Consider the following 19,914-nt stretch of genomic DNA (forward strand, 5'->3'; position numbering starts at 1 on the left):
AAAAAAAAACATTTTTAAACAATCTTTTAAACTTCATTATTTACAACATATATAACCTACATCCACATGGAATATTTTTTTAACTTTTTCACGTGGGATATTAAAACCTCAAATATTTTTTTAATTATCATGGGTTGACCCGGGTCAACTCATGTGACCGAGACTTGTCCTTTTGGTTGGGTCAACTCATGTTCTAGGTTTTAGTGTAGAAACATTGGAAGCTTGAGTGAAGCCAATTTCAATCTTTGATTATTAACTCTTTCACTATTGGATCGAGCTGATATTTTAACACCAAGTTCTAGAAATAACTCTTCATTTTTTATTTTTTTATGGTTGGATTAAATATTAAAGGTTTCCAAGTTGGTTGTTTTGTCATAAAATAGAGCTATTAGTTTTGTGAGGATTTCTCTCAACTCTCTTTTTAATCTTATTGTATTCTAAGAATATGTTGTTTTGATGATTTATATGTTATAACCCTTAGTTTTAGCTAAGGAAGAACACGTTGTGATCTCATCATTTTGTAGATAGTGGAAGTTTTTAGGTGGATTATGGTACCATGGTTTTTCTCGCATCGAGTTTTTCACGTAAAATTTTTGGTGTTGATTTATGTGATTGATTGCTTAATTTTGTTGAATGTTTGATCATATTTTAATCGCATAAAGAGGGAAAAGAATATGGACTTATAGATTATGAATTTAGTATATTGATGTATTTTCCCAATAGAGTGGTTTTAGTGCATTGGTTATGTGGATTGATTTTCTTGTATAGGTAAAAAGAAAATTTAAGGGTTATGGAATCCAAAAAAAAAAATTGTTAGAAGTATAGATGTAATCTTTTATGAAGATAAACCATTGAATACTTTGAATATAAAGAGAAAATAAAATCTAATAATTTTATTCCTGATAATTCAAATTTAAGACCTACTACATAAGTTTCCTTTTATGTCTTTTAATAATTAGGGTGATATGTAAAATGATGATAATGATGGTTTGTTTTTTAAGTTATTAATTTGATGATCATATGTCAACTAATGATGATGATGATGATGATGTTATTCCTAAACGTATTATTTAAGAAACTCTAGATGAGGCAAAGTTAAGGAGCTCCATTAGACCCACCAAGCTTCCTACCAAATATTCTCTTTATGAGTATCTGTTAGTTACTAATACGAGAGAGCTAGAATGTTTTAATAAAGTTATGTCACATGAGAAAAAAAAATTAAACGACTAAAATCTATCTAAGAAGAGATGAAATCCTTGTATATGGATCATACTTTCGAGTTAGTGAAGCTTCTTAAAGGAAAGAAAACACTCAAGAACAAATGGGTGTATAGGTTAGAAATGATGATAATAGGGGAGAGCTAAAATGTTTTGATAAAGCTATGTCGTATGAGAAAAACAATAAGTAATTGAAATCCATCCAAGAAAAGATAAAATCCTTGCATGCAGGTTATGCTTTCGAGTTAGTGAAGCTTCCGAAAGGAAAGAAAGCACTCAAGAACAAATGAGTGTTTAGGTTAGAAATTAAAGATCTTTTTACTTGTTGTCATGATGTCTTCAATTTGAATTGTACTTGGTTTAACTGTTAGTTTGAATTTTAAAGTTGAATAACTTGATGTGAAAACTATTTTCCTCCATGATGACTTAGATGAGGAGATTTATATAAAGCATTCTAAAGGGTTTGAAGTGAAAGGTAAAAAAATAGCTTGTTTACAAATTAAAAAAGAGTTTGTATGGGCTAAAACAAGCTTCAAGACAATGGCATAAAAAGTTTGATTCTTTCATGATGGAGCATTGTTATGGTAAGGCCACTTCTGATTATTATATGTTTATAAAAAGGTTTTCAAATGATAACTTTAATATTCTCTTGTTATATGTGGATATGTTGGTTCTTAGCTGTGAAACTAAAAATATCAAGAGTTTTGAGGGAAAGTTTTAGCATAAAAATTACTCGTGATATGAAGAATATAAAACTTTGGCTATCTTAGGTAGGGCGTATTTAAGGTGTTAATACTTTTCCTTTACACATCCAGTTCATGTATCCGATCTTTGAGACCAGTTAGGGTTTTTAGTAACCAAAAACTATGTGGTGACTCTAATTTTATTTTTCCACTGATAAAAGACAAGAATTCCTTGTCTTTCTATATTTTCCAGATAAAGACACGACACCTGAAAGGGGATGATCGCCACGACATCACACACGTGTGACAATGTAAATCATCTTGTTTGTTTTTAAGTTAAGTTATATTTTTATTAGTTGTCTAAGTTGTCTTTAAATTTGTCAAGTGGATCAAATTATATCAAATCAATCTCCATATAATAATAATATCTAAATATTTTTTTTACATAAAAAAAATTAATTAATGCACCGTAACATAGAAAATAATGTAGTGTGATTGCTATAAGACTACACTCTGATGTTCATCATTGTGGGAATGTGTCCGTGTGATGTTCATGACTTTTGATTAAAAGTGGTAGGTAGCGGAATATTTATTTTGGGGATGGCTAGAAGAAGAAAGGATTTGAATTTTCTTGGTGTAGAAATTTATACAAAGGTTATTTGGTCTTCTCGACTCATTTTCTCTTTTTTTTTTACCTATCTTTTTTTTCCCCTGTCTTTCCTCTTAGATTCAATTTCTTACTTCTGTTCTTACCTTTTTCTTTTAAAAAACGAATATCTTGTAAGATGCTGGATGGATTTGTTGCTTAGTTTTCTGATTGAACTTTCAAAAGATTTCTCTACATTTTGAAGATGACTGATTGGAAATCACATGGAGACTTGCCACATTGTTCTTGTTCATTGCTATTAACTTTCTATTGCTAGGTACCCGAAACTTTATTAGCTCATGTGGAGAAAAGCTTATGTTCAAATATTGCTAATTTTGAGGAAATAAAATTGTGCAGTACAACTTTGAGGGGTGTAGTTCAACTGGTTAGGTTTTAAATTTGCTTCCTAGAGATCATCAGTTCGAGTCTCACAAACCTCAGGGCCTCTGGAGGCTTATATGGTCGTTAATTTTAAGGTCCGTGAGATTAGTTGAGATGCACGCAAGCTGGGCGGATATCCATGATAATAAAAAATATATATAAAAATTATGAAGGTACTACATCTACATTTCAATCGGTCCATAGTTCTAGCTACCCAGGAGAGTTGGTCCTTGTTTTGATACAGGTGAAGGATACAATATTCTATCTACTATCAATATGTGAGATTCATTTCTTTTTGTGCATTTTGTCATTACCTCATCTCGTTCCACTCCTTTGAGGCATGAATTTAGATATTTAGATGAACTTTTAAACCATTTAGGTGATGTATTCTAACTTGTTGTATAAAGAAATTTAAAACTTCTATATGAATGGAATCGTTGCTTGACCTCCTTATTTCACAACAATATTACTAATGATCACTGTGTTGGTTTTCTGAAACATATACATGCATTAAAAATGATACATTTATTAATTTTTTAGGAGTATTGAGGAACTCATTAAACATATTTAGAGTAGTTTAGTGTTTATGCAAAGATTACCTAAAAATCATATGTTATTTTTTACTTTGAATAATTTCTTTAAAATTGGGTTGTCATAAATCACAAGTCGTCCAAGTATCTGATTTTATAACGTAATTCAAACGAACTATAAGTGATAAATTTCCTAAACTCTTTTAGGAGAGAGTAATTGTTATACTTTAGAGTACTAACTCTTTTTTCTTTGTGTTTTTAGATGTTTTTATAGTATACTCATCCCACATTAGAAAATAAAAGGCTTAATATTTTATTTATAAAAAAAATCTGAAAAATTATATATATATATATATATATATATAAAAATACTAATGTTCATGACTTGCAGCCAACACTAATAATATTTCATGCACCCCCTTAGATATTTATGTAGTGCACTCTACTTGCATTAAAAAATAAAATAAAAATAATATTCTATTTATAAAAAATTCTTGATGCATGCAACCAACACTAATATTCATGCCCCCGTTGCAGCCTTGCCCCGCCGCAAGCAAGAAACAATTGATGGATTTCTCGTGGCTGAGGGGCTAATATCATCTTTCTAGAAGTTTGTTTACACCATAATATGAATAACTAGATATTTGACCGTACTTTACTACGAGTTAAATATATTTTTTTTCAATAAAAAATTTATACATAGACTTTTTTAATATATTTTTGTATTTAAAAATATTCTAAATAAAAAATAAAAATTTATATATACATGTAATTAAATAAATCAATAACTATATATGTTAATAAGTGAAAAAAACCATAAACAATGACTAAAAATAAAAACTAAAAAAATTAAGAGATAAATATAGATCAAGATATTTAATTTTATAAGACGTGATATTTATATGGCTGTGTTTTCTAGATTTATTAATAAAAATAATTTTTTACTCAATCAAACAATAATAAAAATAAACACAAATATTGAATTGATTGAATATAATAATAATAAAAAAATATAGGACTGTACATATTATAAATATTATTTAAAAATAATTTTTTATTTATTTTAAAAATAAAATTCATCTATACAAAAGATTAAAAAAATATAGATTAATTAAAAAACCTACTAAAAAAAATTAAATTGTTTTTTTTTTAAATTATCATTTCAAATATGCTTTCTAAATAACATAAAAAAGAGAATAAATATTAATCTAAATAAAAATAAAATTAATTTTAAGAAATAAAAATTAAAACATGATATTTTTTTTATATAAAAAAAAGTGAAATACGCCGTCCACACAGTATTCACACCCCCACATTTTTTTTAGAGTCGGGACGGCATTAGCTTCCTCGTTGACCTGCAACTCGGCGTTCAAAGGGAGGCTGGCCCTTAAAGCAAAAGGGCTTCGGAAGCTGTTAATAATTGCTGCGCATGTGAAAAATAGGAAAAGCAAGAGCGGCATCTTCTTTTCCCTTTGCTGTTTATCTTTTAGTCATATAGAAGCTCGAACATGAAACAAAGAATCAGTTCCTTTCACCTGATGACCTGTGTAACTTGTTCAATACCAGCTGTAGTAATGTCAAAAAACACAACCACTGCACTAATAATAAAAATTAATAATATATAATTTTTTTTAATTAATATAGATATTTGAGTTAGCTTGCGCATATTTTATATAATTTCATGAATTTTAAAATTTATAATCATGTAAATTTTTAATAATTTTGAAATTTACAAGACTTGAATGAATAATTTTTAAAAAATAAATTTAAGTAAAACTAGAAGTAACAATCAATAATATTTCTTGATGCACCAATTATGGGTGGCCAAGCAAAATGCCATAAAAACCTGAATGAATGTTCCCTTTGAACAACATCGTTTTGCAAACATGAAAGTGGTTCGTGCGCCTTCCCTGAAAGGACGATGCTTTTTAACCTTTTTCTTCTAGGAATGTGACAAGGATAGCCTTTTCATATTTCAGGACAGAAAATATTCAAATTAAAGACGTAAATCCCGGTCACATACAGTTTTTTTAAACATTAGAAACAAGGACAGGTGTCCTTGACTATGAATTCCTTGCTACACTCTATGTGTAATAATTATATAATGTATATTTAATTTTATCAAATAATAATTTTTTAATAAATACTAGGTGATCATAGATCTGGTTTAAGAAATTGAGTGCTACGTATAGAATTAATCCATGCCACGTAAAAAATAAGGTGGCAGGGTAATCTTAGGTCAACTTTTTTTAAAAGATAAAAATACTAATATTAATTTTGAGGTCAAGTTGACAGTTTTGTTTTTTAAATTTTCCTTGCCTATAGCTGAAGACCAAAATCTTCTGCTTAGAATTTTTTATATATATATATATATATATATATATATATCATAAAAATTATCTATTTGCTAAAAAAACTTTATCTTTAAAATATTTTTATTTTTTATTATTTTCTTTTCTCCAAAGTAACAAAGAAAAAAAGAAAGAAAAGAAAAGAAAAAAAGACAAAAAATCCCTTCTCTTCTCTTTCTTGCAGCCTTCTCTGCGTTTCGATTTCTTTGTCCAAGAATTTCTATGAGCTCGGGCTTTCCGTTCTAGAGTTTGTTCTACTCTCTCTCATGTATTGCAAAATTAACTTCAGCTCCTCAGTTTCATTACGTTGATTCTGATATTTTAAGGTCAAAATTGATCACTATTGTTCAAAACCCTAGTTTTGTTTCGATGCTTGAAATTGGGGAAAAGCATAAAGGTGGAAAATTTCGTTAATTTTATGAGGTTTCTTATGTGGGTTTTTAGTGATTGATAGATTTAACTTCTTTGATTAGTCGGGTTCAGTGTTGTTAGCTTGAAATCTGGTAATTTGGATCTAAAAAAACTGGTGAAGTTGAGATTTGAATTTCTAATGTGTTTTATTTTCCTGCATTTTCAATGGGTTATCTGTTATTGGAGTTCATAAGCTTAAATACTCGCTTTAGTTTGCTTAATTTGATCGATTATTAGTTTTGTTTAAGCGAAATTATTGTTCTATAACCGGAGGGGGTGGAATTTCTAGTCCATTTGGGTGTGCTTGTAAAATTCTGAACTTGGGAAATAGCCTAATGCTACCAATTTTAACGGAATGGCAGCTTATTTTAACATTGATTATGTGGGGAATCCAAGTTCTTATTCGTGGGTTCGATGAAAACAAGTCCCATGTTCTGTTTATGGAAAACATAAGATTAAAAAAGATTGTGTGGTTGTCTTTCCCTACATTTTATATGCGGAGTTTAATGCTGAGTTATTGTTCAATTTCACAAATAGGGTTACAGCATTCATTGAGTTCAAAGGGAGAGCAAAAAAAACTTTGAAGTGCATGAGTGTTTCTTCTTCTTTTTGAGGCCCTTAATATAGAGATGGAGCCACAAGTCTCCTTGGACTCTGAGCGACATCTTCATCGAAACAGTTCAATTCAGGTCGGAGATCCTGGTGTAACATCATCTACTCCAGATCGTGTTGAGCCACGGCAGCCAGGTATGTTATGTGCTTTTAATATATATATTTTTTGTTTTTGTTAATTTAGGTGCTGCAGGAACATACCACGATTTGGGAGTGGTAGTTTTATCTGTAATTGTTAATATTATGCTTAACACAGAGAAAAGACCAACACGGCAATGGGCTGCTTGGACACATCAAGAAGAGGAAAGTTTCTTCAATGCACTACGACAAGTTGGCAAGGCATGTTATTGCTGGAATGTGCTTCGGATTTAAAAAATTTCAGTTCTGTTTTACTCCTTAAGTAACCATCTTGAGCTTTCATTGCAGAACTTTGAGAAAATTACTCGCCATGTTCAAAGTAAAAACAAGGATCAGGTAAATTGCAACAAGATTTAGATCCAGCTGTTTCGTCTAGTTTTGTTGATGTATTCATCATATTCATTACCACCTATTTATTTTTATTTCCAGGTCAGGCATTATTACTATCGTCTTGTGAGGCGTATGAACAAATTGCTGGGCCCAGGATTGTGCCTAGATGCAAAAAACTCAAAAGATACAAACGCTGCAATGCTTCGATGGTAATATTTCTTATATACTGTTCGAATTGTTTTTCTTTTTCTTAATATGTATTATAAATTAGGGAAGTGATAAATGAAAAAATAGTCAGAAAAAGGAAGCTTGTGATACTATCAACAAATACGTGTCATTATTTTTCTGGTTCTGCATTGGAGCTGATGTAAAGCATTCTGAATCTCTGATACATTAAGTGAATGGTTTTTCTACTTTCTTAATTTCCCATCTTTGTTCAGTGCATCTGGCTTAAAAATCCTTGGGGAATTTGATATAGTGTATAGACCATAATGCCATCATGGATCAAGGATTTGTATCATATCTTGGTAATGATGAGGATTTGGTGTTATGGCTTGTCAAAATTGATATTTTTCTCTTGGACTGCTTCAACTGACAGTCTTGGATTGTTTTGCTTTCCTGGTTCAAATTTTGATTTTTTTATACAGGTGGTCATTATTGGCAAAGTATAGTTGCAAAGCTTCAAAGCTCCATCTAAAACCGCGAAGGTTTAAGATATTTGTAGAAGCACTGGTTAGTGAATTTTGTCTATATTTGCAAAAGTTTATGCTTTCTTTTTCACAAACTTGATTGATCTACTGGATATGTTCAACTGATTGGTATATGTTTTCCTTGAAGGAAAACCAACTCTTGAAAGATCGAAGGAAGAATGTAAGGAAAAGGTCTTCACAAGGGGAAAATGGCTCTCCAACAATTACTAGCATTATCACAAATCAGAATAGAGCATCTGGGCATGATACTCGAACTGTTAAACTTGTTCTTGTTGATAGTCAAAACATACAAAAATTAGGTGGTGGAAAGGGATCATTGAAGCGCAATGTTAATTTGGGGGTTATCCGTAACAACAATAAAGGAGACTCAACTGCAATGAAACCTGCAAGGCAAAGGCGGAAACCAGGTGATTATTTGTTGGAGGTTATCCTCAGTTTTGAAGATGTTATATTAGGATTTTACATCAATTCTATACTTTACTTTCCCCCATTTACCATACATACTTTTTATGTCATTCATGAATTTGCTTTAATGTTATTCTAGGCATGATCCTTGAGGTATCTGTACAAAAAGAACAACTTGTAATTCTCATTTTTTAACTTTAAATGGGATATGCATTTGGGGTTTGTTCGAAACAATCAGTGCCCCATAAAAGGCAGTGACTTTCTGCAAAATTGCTGAAGAATAGGACTGCCCCTAAATCCTTGCTTTCAAAACCCAACTCAAGTGGGTATATGACTGAGTAACGGCCATGCTATTGTAACCATTATTCCTAGCTAAAAGCTATGTTTCTCTGGTTTCTTGATTTTATTATTACCCTGATTTTTCAAATGATGGATGAATATTGTTTCACTTCATTTGGTTTGAAATCATGAATATTTGTGCTGGTCACATTGTTAATTGATTCTCATTGGGTCTAGCCTCATCAGCTGCATACAAAAAATGGGAAAAGGCTGCAATTGCTGGGGTTTCTTTGGTTGCTGATGCTGCCGAGCATTTGGAACGGACAGCCCCTGATAAAGAGTTTGAACATGACCAAGGTATGGCTGGTGGGGCTGATCCTCACCAATTCCTAATCCAAAAATCTGAAAGAACCACCATTTGAAGCGCCATAAGTGATTCTTCTTTCATTTCCAGGGCAAAAGGGTCTTGATTCTGTTGAAAACGTTCTGCCCCATTTGCCTGCTTCCTTGCTTCATTATGTTGAAAGCAGTGCACACAATAATATGAAGCTTAAGCTCCAGTTGTTCCCAATTGATGATGGTACTCGTAGAGCCTTAGAAATGGTGAGCACAAAGAGAAACAACGTTGATGATTTTGATGTAGAAGTTTTAGTTATCGAGCAGTATTCCAAAAATGTGATTGTATTTTCATTTGGGTGCAGGATAAGCATAATCCACACCTGGAACTCACTCTTAGTACTCGGAAAAAGATATCCTCAGTACTGGAACATCTAAATCGGAAATGGGGCAATTCTACTGTTGCATCTGGAGAGCTAATGCTTTTCCCTTACGTAGTTAATAGAGAAAACCTGGTGGGTTATCAGAGATGGACACAGGACTCACTTGTCAGTGCAGCCGATGTATACCTTTCAATTGGCAGCCCTCCAGTGTTTCGCTTGAGGTTTCTTCTATTTCTCTTTCTACTTAAATGCAAATCTTTTGTTAGATCGTACTTTAACTGACATCTGCATTTCAACAAAGGTATGGCTGGTTTTCCAACGCCAACTTTGCTTCTATGACATTGCGAGCACCTTCAACGTATAGTTGCCTTACAGATGGAGGAAATGAGAAAGGGAAGGCTATGGATTCTGTATCCACAACTGAGCCATCAACTGGTGATCAGTTTCTTGAGGATCCCAGTAGGGATTGCCCGACTTCCATGAACAGTAATCATTCTTCTTCTGCAGGAGTGAGCAATGAGACAAATGATTTTATTGCCACAGGACCCATAAATAATCTTGTCAAGTCCTTTGATCCTGCAGCAAACATATCCTGGCATAGAACGGAGACTGATGATAGGACTAGCACGCAACAATTGGAAGATGTGGTAATTGCAACTTCTCGTGATTTTAATCCAATTGAATGCTGTCTCAGTTCATGCAACTTCATACCACTTTTTTATTCTGCTATATATACTTGCCGATGCAGCATTCGTGTCTCATTCATAAATTGAGGTTTGGTCATTTAGTTTTTAATACAATCTGTCCGTTGTTTCATGTATCTATCACCTATTATTGACTTTTGGAATACTTCAGCCATAACAAATGTCCATACACTATTCCATTTGTGACGTGTACTTTGATTTGTATATATGTAGGATGGCTTTCGATTGAGCAATGTAAATGTGCTTTCTGCTGGGGAGTGGGCTGATAGCCTTACTGATGTTAGCATTGGAGATCTACTATCAGAGTTGCCTCATGAAGCAGATTTTAACTGCGTTGAACCACCTATTGTTCAAAGCAATCAATGCCTTCAGCAGATCCCATTCAGCTGTGATTCATTTGATGCGGCAATTGCTGCACATATCTCAAGGCATCAAAGCAAAATGGGATTTGTTTCCTCAGTGACATCCCATGCATCTTCAATCTGGGATGGTGAAGAAACATGTGATGCCTTTGCTTTTCAAAGGAATCATTCTCTCCGCAAGGAAGTTACTACATCTGCTGTTGCTTCTCCACAGGTTGGCAAACAGATGGACAGGACAAGCTCAATCGCATCCGGTGCCTTTCTTGAGGTATCCTTAACACTTGTATCATTTCAATCGATTCCATTGTCTGGTGGAAGCAAGGGTTGATTAAAGGTAATATATTATACTTCTATTGCAGGAGTTACCTGATTTTGTGGGTCCTATGGATTATCCTACTGGTGAAGACCGAATGTGTCTGTCTGATTCGCAAGTCGTGAACAACCAAGCAAAGAATTTCAATGGGCTAACAGATATCTATTGGGTATGTTTTTTGTTCTTCATTCTTTCTTTTCCCTGTTGTTTTATGCTCTATATCCCCTTTAAGTTGACCGGGTTAGCATTCTGGCACCAGAAGAAGGTAAAGAAATTTGTTAGCCCCCGGGAAAATGTAGTTAGATTTTTATAGCTGACATGATTCATGCTATCCACTCTGCAGCCTGACTCGTTAGGGCTATTAGATCTGGATATACCATCCTCCAAATACCATGCTGAAGATTTGATTTTAAGTGACAGCCTTGGTGGTTTGAACCATCTGATAGCCAGCAGCTTGGATGCATTTCAAAATTGCTCATTTTTTGGGCTGAACAAGAAAGATTCGACTTCAACAGTTGAAGCTCGAGAAACAACCTCATTTTCAGATTTTAAAATCGGCAGCGGGATTTGAATTTCACCATAGAGGATGTCAAGAGATGCTGCCCTTAGAAAACATGAACTTTGCTAGATTATAACAATTAATTGTTTATGCTCGGCTGACATTGGGAGGAGTGTGTCGAGGACCGGTGCAAGCTAAGAAAATTCTGGTTATTCGCCGATCAGCCATTCCCCTGCATCTGTACAAAAATAGGCATGGAATACTTGTTCCTTCTCTCTTTCTTGACTTGTTTTCTTACTATTCCTGTAAAGCGTTTTCCAGAACTGTTGTAAGTGAACAACCTCGGTACATCAAATAACCTCTTTTTATCTCATCACTTCACATTGCTCATGTATTCTTTTCTCTTTCGGTTTTCTTGGATGTTAAGGTCTGATGTAATTCTTTCTTCAGATTGCCGTATGGTGATTTTTTTTTCAATAAAAAATGAATATACTTTCCGACATGTTTTTTTATGTAAAATTTTTTTAATTACAAATTAAAATATTTATACATATATCTAATTAAATAAATCAATATTTGATTAATAAATAATTACAATTAAGATATTTGATTATGCAATACGGCTTATAAGTTTAGTTATATCTAATAACTTTGTTTTTTAAAATAATTTTTTTGTTCAATCAAATGATTGTCTGTGCCAATATAAAAAAGTTGTTAGGGAAAACAAATTAAATTATTATGCCTAATTATCAAATTATTTAATATTAAATAATGAAACTAAAAAAAATAATTAAAAAAACAATAGAAAAAAAAAAGATATGAATCAATCTAGATTACCTCGCTAACTATGTGATCATGGGTACATGATTATGATAGACTCGTAAAGAAGAAAGTAAAGAAAAAAAAACATATAAATCAATTTTAAAAGAAAATTTATATTAAAAAAAATTAATTTTTTTTTTTAAAAGAAGAAAGGTATAGAAAGAACTGATTGACCATAAATTTTCTTAGATTGTTAACTCTTTCACCGGTTGTTAATGACGTGGTGGCAACCGACCAGATTATATTTATTAAAAAACCAAGGTGTCCCTAGCCCTCATCAGAATAACAAAACAAATCCAAGATTAAAAGAAAAAAACTCCTTTATTGAAGCTTTATTATTTTTTTTTTAATCTTTGAGGGTAGTTAAATAATTTTAACTATATATAAAAAATTAAAAATTCAATAAAGCCCCCACAACCTATTATTACAAAAACATTTGTTATGAAATACCAAAATGCCCATGACTATTATTGAATAATACTCAACTTTTTAGGGGTAATTTATATATTTTACTTTGTATATCAAATCAAAAAGATGAAAATACCTTTTAACACTGCCTTTAAAAATCCTAGTTTCAATGGTAATGAAGTCGTTTTACTATGCATACACATACATAAAAAGACTTATATATCCTTTATAAATGCAGTAATGACAAATAGATCTTGTGAAATGATAAAAAATACCAACATGTCATTTTGCTAGTAACTCGGGTAATAAGATTATGATAACATCATAAAAAGTAAATAAAAACAATTATGAAGATCAATTCCCAATCAATTTGGTGTTAAAAAAAAATTACAAAAAAAATAATTTAAGAGAATACAACTAACATGCAAAACTCGTGAATTGAAAAAATCCACTATTATCAAATTCTTTTTATCAAATGAAATCCATTGACATAAAGAACAATAAGTTAGCTAAACTAAACACTCTTTCTCCTCGATAGTTTTTAATGACTCTCTTTCCTTTCTCTAATTTAATAACTGAAATGTTTAAAAATAAATTTTTGAAGAAAAATTAAAATTACAAAAACTATAAATTTTGATTGTTGATGAGTTTTTGTTTTCTTTTACACTTTGGTTATTTATTGTTGATTTTTTTTCTTTCATTAATAAATTTTGACAAATTGATCATGAAAGTAGGCATAGAAGACTGAAAAAAAAAAGAGATTTCATGATGAAAATAAAAAATAATTGGCTATTGTGGGATGTTATAAAATCAATTTTAATATATTTTATAATGTAATTATAATTATAATTATAATTGTAATTTCAACTTTCGGCTGAGTACACGGATAATAGAACATTCTAGATTATCAATACCCTCTCATTCTACGCTTGCACATACCTCCTTATTTATTGGCCCCACTCTTCATATAGCTGCAATTGTTTTATATTTAATGATATGAAGACTTTTTGTTTCTAAACAATGAAGTTTTAAATTTTAAATTAAATTGTCATTGAAAACTTTGTGCAATTAGAAACAAATAGATTATAAAAATAAAAATAAAATACATATATCTTCACTTATATTAATCTCTTAATTTTTTTAGTTATTATTAATGATTTTTTTAAAATTTATTTATATAAATAATTATTAATTTATTTTATTAGATATTTATATAAAAATTTTTATTTATATTTTAAGTTTTTTTTATGTGAAAATAAATATCAAAATAGCCTAAGTACTCCTTGTTTTTTTTTTTTTTTTTTTTTTTTTTTTACAATCAACAACAGCGGATTGCAAGTCAAATAGCAGGATAGTATTGTTGTGCGTGATTGAACTACCACGTGAGACAAAAGGAGTAGTTGTATCGCCCTAGCAAATACTACAAGTCTCTCTTTCTCTCTCTCCGAACTATAAAAATAAAACTTAAATTTAAAATCATAAATCTCACAAACATAAAAAATTTATATAATTATTAATTTTAAAATTTGTATTATGGAATTATTTGAGGAATGTACAAACTAACCTAAACACTTATATTAATTAAAAAAAAATTTAAATCTAAAATTAAATATATATTTCAATTTTTTTTGTCAGAAAAACGAAAAAGCCAATTTAATAAATGAATAAAACATGTTCAATTTTTGATATACAGTAAGGCAGTGCTATTTTTTCTTTTACCTCAGCTATTTTTTTTCCTGTTTATTTATCGTATTTCCTAACAATTTTTATTTTTTTATTCAATTATAAATTCACAATATTCAAATATCCGTCCAAAGTCCGAATTAAAAAGGAATAAAAGAAATTAGATTTCGGTGGAGCGAATCGAAACTTTTCTTTCCAAACAAGAAACGAAGACTCTCTATAAATACCAAACACCCATCTCTTTAGATCCCAGAATTAATTTTCGAAAAAAGAGATATCTGAGTTCGTTCTGTTTAGTCTCTCAACAAAAACTCCGGACCATGTCTAACCAAGCTGAATCCTCCGACTCGTAAGTACATCATTGCTTTGACAGATCTGCTTTCTCTCTCTTTCTCTTCCTCTATCTTTCGATTTCGATTTTAACGTTTAAACCTTTAATTTTCGGGGAATTGTTTTGTGTTTGCAGTAAGGGAACAAAGAGGGATTTTAGTACTGCGATTCTGGAGAGAAAGAAGGCTCCGAATCGGCTTGTTGTTGATGAGGCTGTAAACGATGATAACTCTGTCGTTTCGCTTCATCCCGAGACCATGGAGAAGCTCCAGCTCTTTCGGGGTGACACCATCTTAATCAAGGTTTGATTTTCCGATCTAAGATTATTGTTTTAGTTTTTTTTTTCGTTGGGGCTGGGTACTTTGTTAATTATGTTCGTGATCTATTTGAAATTTGGGGTTATTTGAGATTGAAATTTGTGTTTCATGCTTATATTTGTATACGAGCATGTGATGTTTTATGCTGGGTTTTTAGAATCTGTGAGCTGGGTGTTTCTTTTACTTCGGTTATATCGATGTGTTGTTGGGGTTGTTTTAGATGAAGTCGTGTTTTAGTGTATTGGGGGTTTAATAGATTTTTAATGAGCAAATACCTGTGAAAATTCTTTATTCTTGGTCTGTTTTATTACTAAAAATTCAAGAAGTTTGAACGGAGGCTGTATATGTATGTCGAAATTAATTTCTTGTTTTTTGCATGTATAAAGATTTCAAATTTAGTTTATCAGATGTATCAGGAGTACACCTACTACTCTTCACCATGAGCGATGTTTGGAAATATGATTCTTCTTGGGTTTCTCTCTGTGCTTGTGTTTGTTATGCAATAATACTCAATAATGCTATTTTGCTTGGATTGTTTTGACAGATTGTGCTAATGGTGTTCTTTGTGACCTTGTTGCTTGTGGTGTTTAGGGAAAGAAAAGGAAAGATACTATTTGTATTGCCCTCGCTGATGACTCATGCGATGAACCAAAGATCAGGATGAACAAGGTTGTGAGGTCGAACCTGAGGGTTAGGCTTGGAGATGTGGTGTCTGTGCACCAGTGTCCTGATGTCAAGTATGGAAAACGTGTGCACATCCTGCCCATAGATGACACAATTGAAGGGGTTACTGGAAATCTCTTTGATGCCTACTTGAAGCGTGAGCTTATTCTAAACCTATTATTCTAATCCAATATCAGAAGTTAACCTGTCATAGTACTAATACTACAGTTAGTCCGTAGTGATGATTTTTACATAAAGACTTATAAGTTCTTCATTTTGAATTAGATAGGGAAAGTGTCATGTTTACAAAACAAATTCTCACCCTATTAATTTTGAGTTGGTCCCGGACGTTGCTACCTTCCTTCCTTCTTAGGTTTTAATTGCTATGCAAAATCTGTACACTATACTTAAAAGAAACTATCTCATTGACTTGTCTCTGCTTTATTTTTGGAATTCGCCTATCCCATTGGTGCTAAGAATCCTCTTTTGTGTTCCTGTGTCAACATACCTTTATTGTCAACATACCTTTATTATTTCTATTTTGCATTTGTGAGATGATAGCTATAACTCATGAAAGAAGTTGGGGGTTGCCTTGTTCTGCCAATTTATTTATGAAAAATGTGCTGCTATCTTAGCAATAGTGTGAAGCAGTACTGCTTAATATATGCGTGTGGACATCTAGTAGTTAATGATTTATGCAGCTGGCTCTTACTGGTCAATTGTGAGACATGATTGTTAACGTGGAACTTCTTAGATTTTTTTGAAGCACAGCAATATCGTTGTCGATTTTCTTATGATTACTCTATCCTTGTAACATAATTTTTTATGCAAGAAAAGAACCCTTGTTGGTTTTTTGGTGGAAACTCTAAACATGGTTCTTGCAATTCCCTGTCTTTTGTTTTATAGTTATGATATCCTACATTTGATTTCTTGTTAATTTCTTTTTGTGCGCACAATGCAGCTTATTTCCTGGAGGCATATCGCCCAGTGAGGAAGGGTGATCTCTTCCTTGTAAGAGGGGGAATGAGGAGTGTGGAGTTCAAAGTTATTGAAACTGATCCACCGGAGTACTGTGTGGTTGCTCCAGACACTGAGATCTTCTGTGAGGGAGAGCCTGTGAGAAGGGAGGATGAGAATAGATTAGATGAAGTTGGTTATGATGATGTTGGTGGTGTTAGAAAACAAATGGCTCAGATTCGGGAGTTAGTGGAGCTTCCATTGAGACACCCACAACTATTCAAATCAATTGGTGTGAAACCACCGAAAGGTATTCTGCTGTATGGACCTCCTGGTTCTGGGAAGACTCTTATTGCCCGAGCAGTTGCTAATGAAACTGGTGCTTTCTTCTTCTGTATTAATGGACCTGAAATCATGTCAAAATTGGCTGGAGAGAGTGAGAGCAATCTCAGAAAAGCATTCGAGGAAGCAGAGAAGAATGCACCTTCGATTATATTTATCGACGAAATTGATTCGATTGCTCCAAAGCGAGAGAAGACAAACGGAGAGGTTGAGAGGAGGATTGTATCCCAGCTCTTGACACTCATGGATGGACTAAAATCCCGGGCACATGTTATTGTCATGGGGGCTACAAATCGACCCAATAGCATTGACCCTGCTCTGAGGAGGTTTGGAAGATTTGATAGGGAAATCGATATCGGTGTTCCAGATGAAGTTGGGCGCCTTGAGGTTCTTCGTATTCATACTAAGAACATGAGGCTTGCTGAAGATGTAAGTAACAAACACAGTAACTGAATTTCACACATTTCTTTTCTGTTTTGCTGCTCCTTTTATTTAATTTAAATTCTTTGTTTGTATGCAGGTTGATTTGGAAAGAATTGCCAAGGATACCCATGGTTATGTTGGTGCTGATTTAGCAGCCCTTTGCACTGAGGCTGCACTTCAATGCATCAGAGAAAAGATGGATGTGATTGATTTGGAAGATGAGACAATAGATGCTGAGATACTCAACTCCATGGCAGTGACTGACGAACACTTCAAGACTGCTCTTGGAACAAGCAACCCATCTGCTTTGCGTGAAACAGTAAGTCTTGACCCTTAGTTGTTTGTTGTGGGCGTCTTTTGTTTTTATGACTCTGACTAACAATTTATGATCAGGTTGTTGAAGTTCCTAATGTTAGTTGGGAAGATATTGGTGGTCTCGAGACTGTTAAGAGAGAGCTGCAGGAGGTAATTGCTGTTTTTCTAAAGTGTTTTATTTGTATTTGTAAATGTTATCTGTTTTCTATTTGAATCTTAATGTAACCATTGCACTGTCTTATTTAGACTGTTCAATATCCAGTGGAGCACCCAGAGAAATTTGAGAAGTTTGGAATGTCACCATCAAAGGGAGTTCTGTTCTACGGTCCTCCTGGATGTGGGAAAACCCTTCTGGCTAAAGCTATTGCCAATGAATGCCAGGCAAACTTCATCAGTGTCAAGGGTCCTGAATTGCTTACAATGTGGTTTGGTGAGAGTGAAGCCAATGTACGAGAAATTTTTGACAAAGCTCGCCAATCTGCTCCTTGTGTCTTGTTCTTTGATGAACTTGACTCAATTGCAACTCAGGTTCATTCACTTCTCTAGAGTGTGTATGAATTTTTCCCTTTTCTAGATCAAGGTGCTCATATGGCGAGTTACAACTATTCAGTGATTCTAGTCGTTAGAGATGTCAATCATTATGGATGTGTTGTTTCATTAGGGATGTGTGTATGATTCAAGGTTAATCCAACAAGTCAGATGTATATTTTTTCGCTTCTTGCTTACGCTGTGCCATGTCACGCTTGCAGAGAGGAAGCAGTGTGGGAGATGCGGGGGGTGCTGCTGATAGAGTTTTGAACCAGCTTCTGACAGAGATGGATGGCATGTCTGCAAAGAAAACTGTTTTCATAATTGGGGCAACTAACAGACCTGACATCATAGACCCTGCCCTATTGCGTCCAGGGCGTCTTGATCAGTTGATCTATATCCCTCTTCCCGATGAGGAGTCTCGATTTCAAATTTACAAATCTTGCTTGAGGAAATCACCAGTCTCTAAAGATGTTGACCTCAGAGCACTTGCCAAGTATACACAGGGTTTCAGTGGTGCTGATATTACAGAAATATGCCAGCGTGCCTGCAAATATGCCATAAGAGAGAACATTGAGAAAGTATGCTTCAGATTTGTTTACTACTACTACTACTATTCTCTTATCATGTTTTAGCTACCTGTCCTGTTACACTGAGATATTTTTGGGATCTGTATCTTGTAGGATATCGAGAGGGAGAGGAGGCGAAGCGAGAACCCTGAGGCTATGGAGGAAGATGTTGAGGATGAGGTGGCAGAGATCACGGCATCACATTTTGAGGAATCCATGAAATATGCCCGTCGGAGTGTCAGTGATGCTGACATCCGCAAGTATCAGGCGTTTGCTCAAACACTGCAACAGTCAAGAGGGTTTGGATCTGAATTCAGGTTTGCTGAAGCTAGCGCCGGGGCAACTGGATCCGATCCGTTTGCAGCTTCTGCTGGCGGGGCTGATGAAGATGACCTATATAGCTAAGTTATCTTAAAATTGTATGTCTTGTAGATTTGGGCCCTAATATGTGTATTAGGTTAAATCGATGTATGTTTACTTAAAGTTCGTTCGGATTTTTTTATTGGGTCCAAGTTGGCCTTGTGCCTCGGTCAATTGAAGATTTCTTTTCGGCCCTTTCAAGTAAAATGAACTTTTTATCTTGTTTTGTAAGATTATAATTGGCAAGCATCTGAAATTAAATTTACATCTCAATGGCAAATTAATTTTCCAATTTATCTTAAAGATTATCGTGCTATTTACAGCTCGGAAGTTTATGAACATTGAACCATGTTATCTACTCGTAAGCTCCTAAGTTATGCGATTTGTCTTTAGAAGTAATGTCTATTGTGTACTAAACTTCAAATTTTCAATTTTCTGATCAAAATATTTCTCTACTTTTTAAATACTAAATTATGTAAAATAATGTTTAGGGCAGGTCCTCACCAATTCGCAACCCAATAATTTGAAAGAGTAACCATTTGAAATATGCCACCAGTGACTGTTCTTTCATTTCCAGGGCCGAAGGGTCTTGATCCCGTTGAAAATGTTCCTCCATTTGCCAGCTTCTTCGCTTCACAATTTACCGCCCAAACTTTTCTTCTGTAACATTTATGTTTGTTGGGTTTATCTAGTACAAATAAATAAAGAAAATATCCATGTATGTAGTTTATATTAAAGTTTGAAGTTGTTACATCCTTCGTTCTTTGCACTTTAATTATAGAGGAGAGAAAAAAAAAAATGAGTTTTGGGTTACTATAAGATTTTTGATGAATGTGACACCTTGTAAAATATTATTTTCTCATAATGAATTTCTTTAATTGTTTGTTTGTGAAGTAGACTTAAGTTG

General features: G+C 33.1%; 2 protein-coding genes across 5 annotated transcripts; both read left to right on the plus strand.

Moving 5' to 3' along the window:
• The first annotated feature begins 5,884 nt into the window (after positions 1 to 5,884).
• On the plus strand, positions 5,885 to 11,666 carry LOC118048321 (TSL-kinase interacting protein 1). Of its 4 annotated transcripts, XM_035057938.2 has the most exons (15): positions 5,885 to 6,076; positions 6,757 to 6,966; positions 7,088 to 7,170; positions 7,258 to 7,305; positions 7,399 to 7,508; positions 7,947 to 8,031; positions 8,137 to 8,416; positions 8,931 to 9,050; positions 9,148 to 9,296; positions 9,395 to 9,633; positions 9,714 to 9,898; positions 9,995 to 10,059; positions 10,330 to 10,746; positions 10,838 to 10,960; positions 11,135 to 11,666. In XM_035057938.2, exons 2-15 carry the CDS (start codon positions 6,849 to 6,851, stop codon positions 11,360 to 11,362), a joined length of 2,250 nt encoding a protein of 749 aa, XP_034913829.1. In that variant the 5' UTR covers positions 5,885 to 6,076; positions 6,757 to 6,848; the 3' UTR covers positions 11,363 to 11,666. The 4 variants fall into 4 exon arrangements, with proteins under 4 accessions (XP_034913829.1, XP_034913828.1, XP_034913827.1 ...); XM_035057937.2 differs by having other exon boundaries at positions 8,940 to 9,050; positions 9,714 to 10,059; XM_035057936.2 differs by having other exon boundaries at positions 5,886 to 6,076; positions 9,714 to 10,059.
• A 2,722-nt stretch (positions 11,667 to 14,388) lies between these two features.
• Positions 14,389 to 19,272, plus strand: LOC118048320 (cell division cycle protein 48 homolog). The gene is made up of 9 exons (XM_035057935.2): positions 14,389 to 14,552; positions 14,670 to 14,835; positions 15,442 to 15,670; positions 16,475 to 17,241; positions 17,333 to 17,554; positions 17,629 to 17,700; positions 17,797 to 18,078; positions 18,300 to 18,659; positions 18,762 to 19,272. Exons 1-9 carry the CDS (start codon positions 14,524 to 14,526, stop codon positions 19,050 to 19,052), a joined length of 2,418 nt encoding a protein of 805 aa, XP_034913826.1. The 5' UTR covers positions 14,389 to 14,523; the 3' UTR covers positions 19,053 to 19,272.
• The last annotated feature ends 642 nt before the right edge of the window (positions 19,273 to 19,914 follow it).

The sequence above is a fragment of the Populus alba genome, chromosome 6, assembly GCF_005239225.2.
Source record: "Populus alba chromosome 6, ASM523922v2, whole genome shotgun sequence".
Classification (NCBI taxonomy): domain Eukaryota; kingdom Viridiplantae; phylum Streptophyta; class Magnoliopsida; order Malpighiales; family Salicaceae; genus Populus; species Populus alba.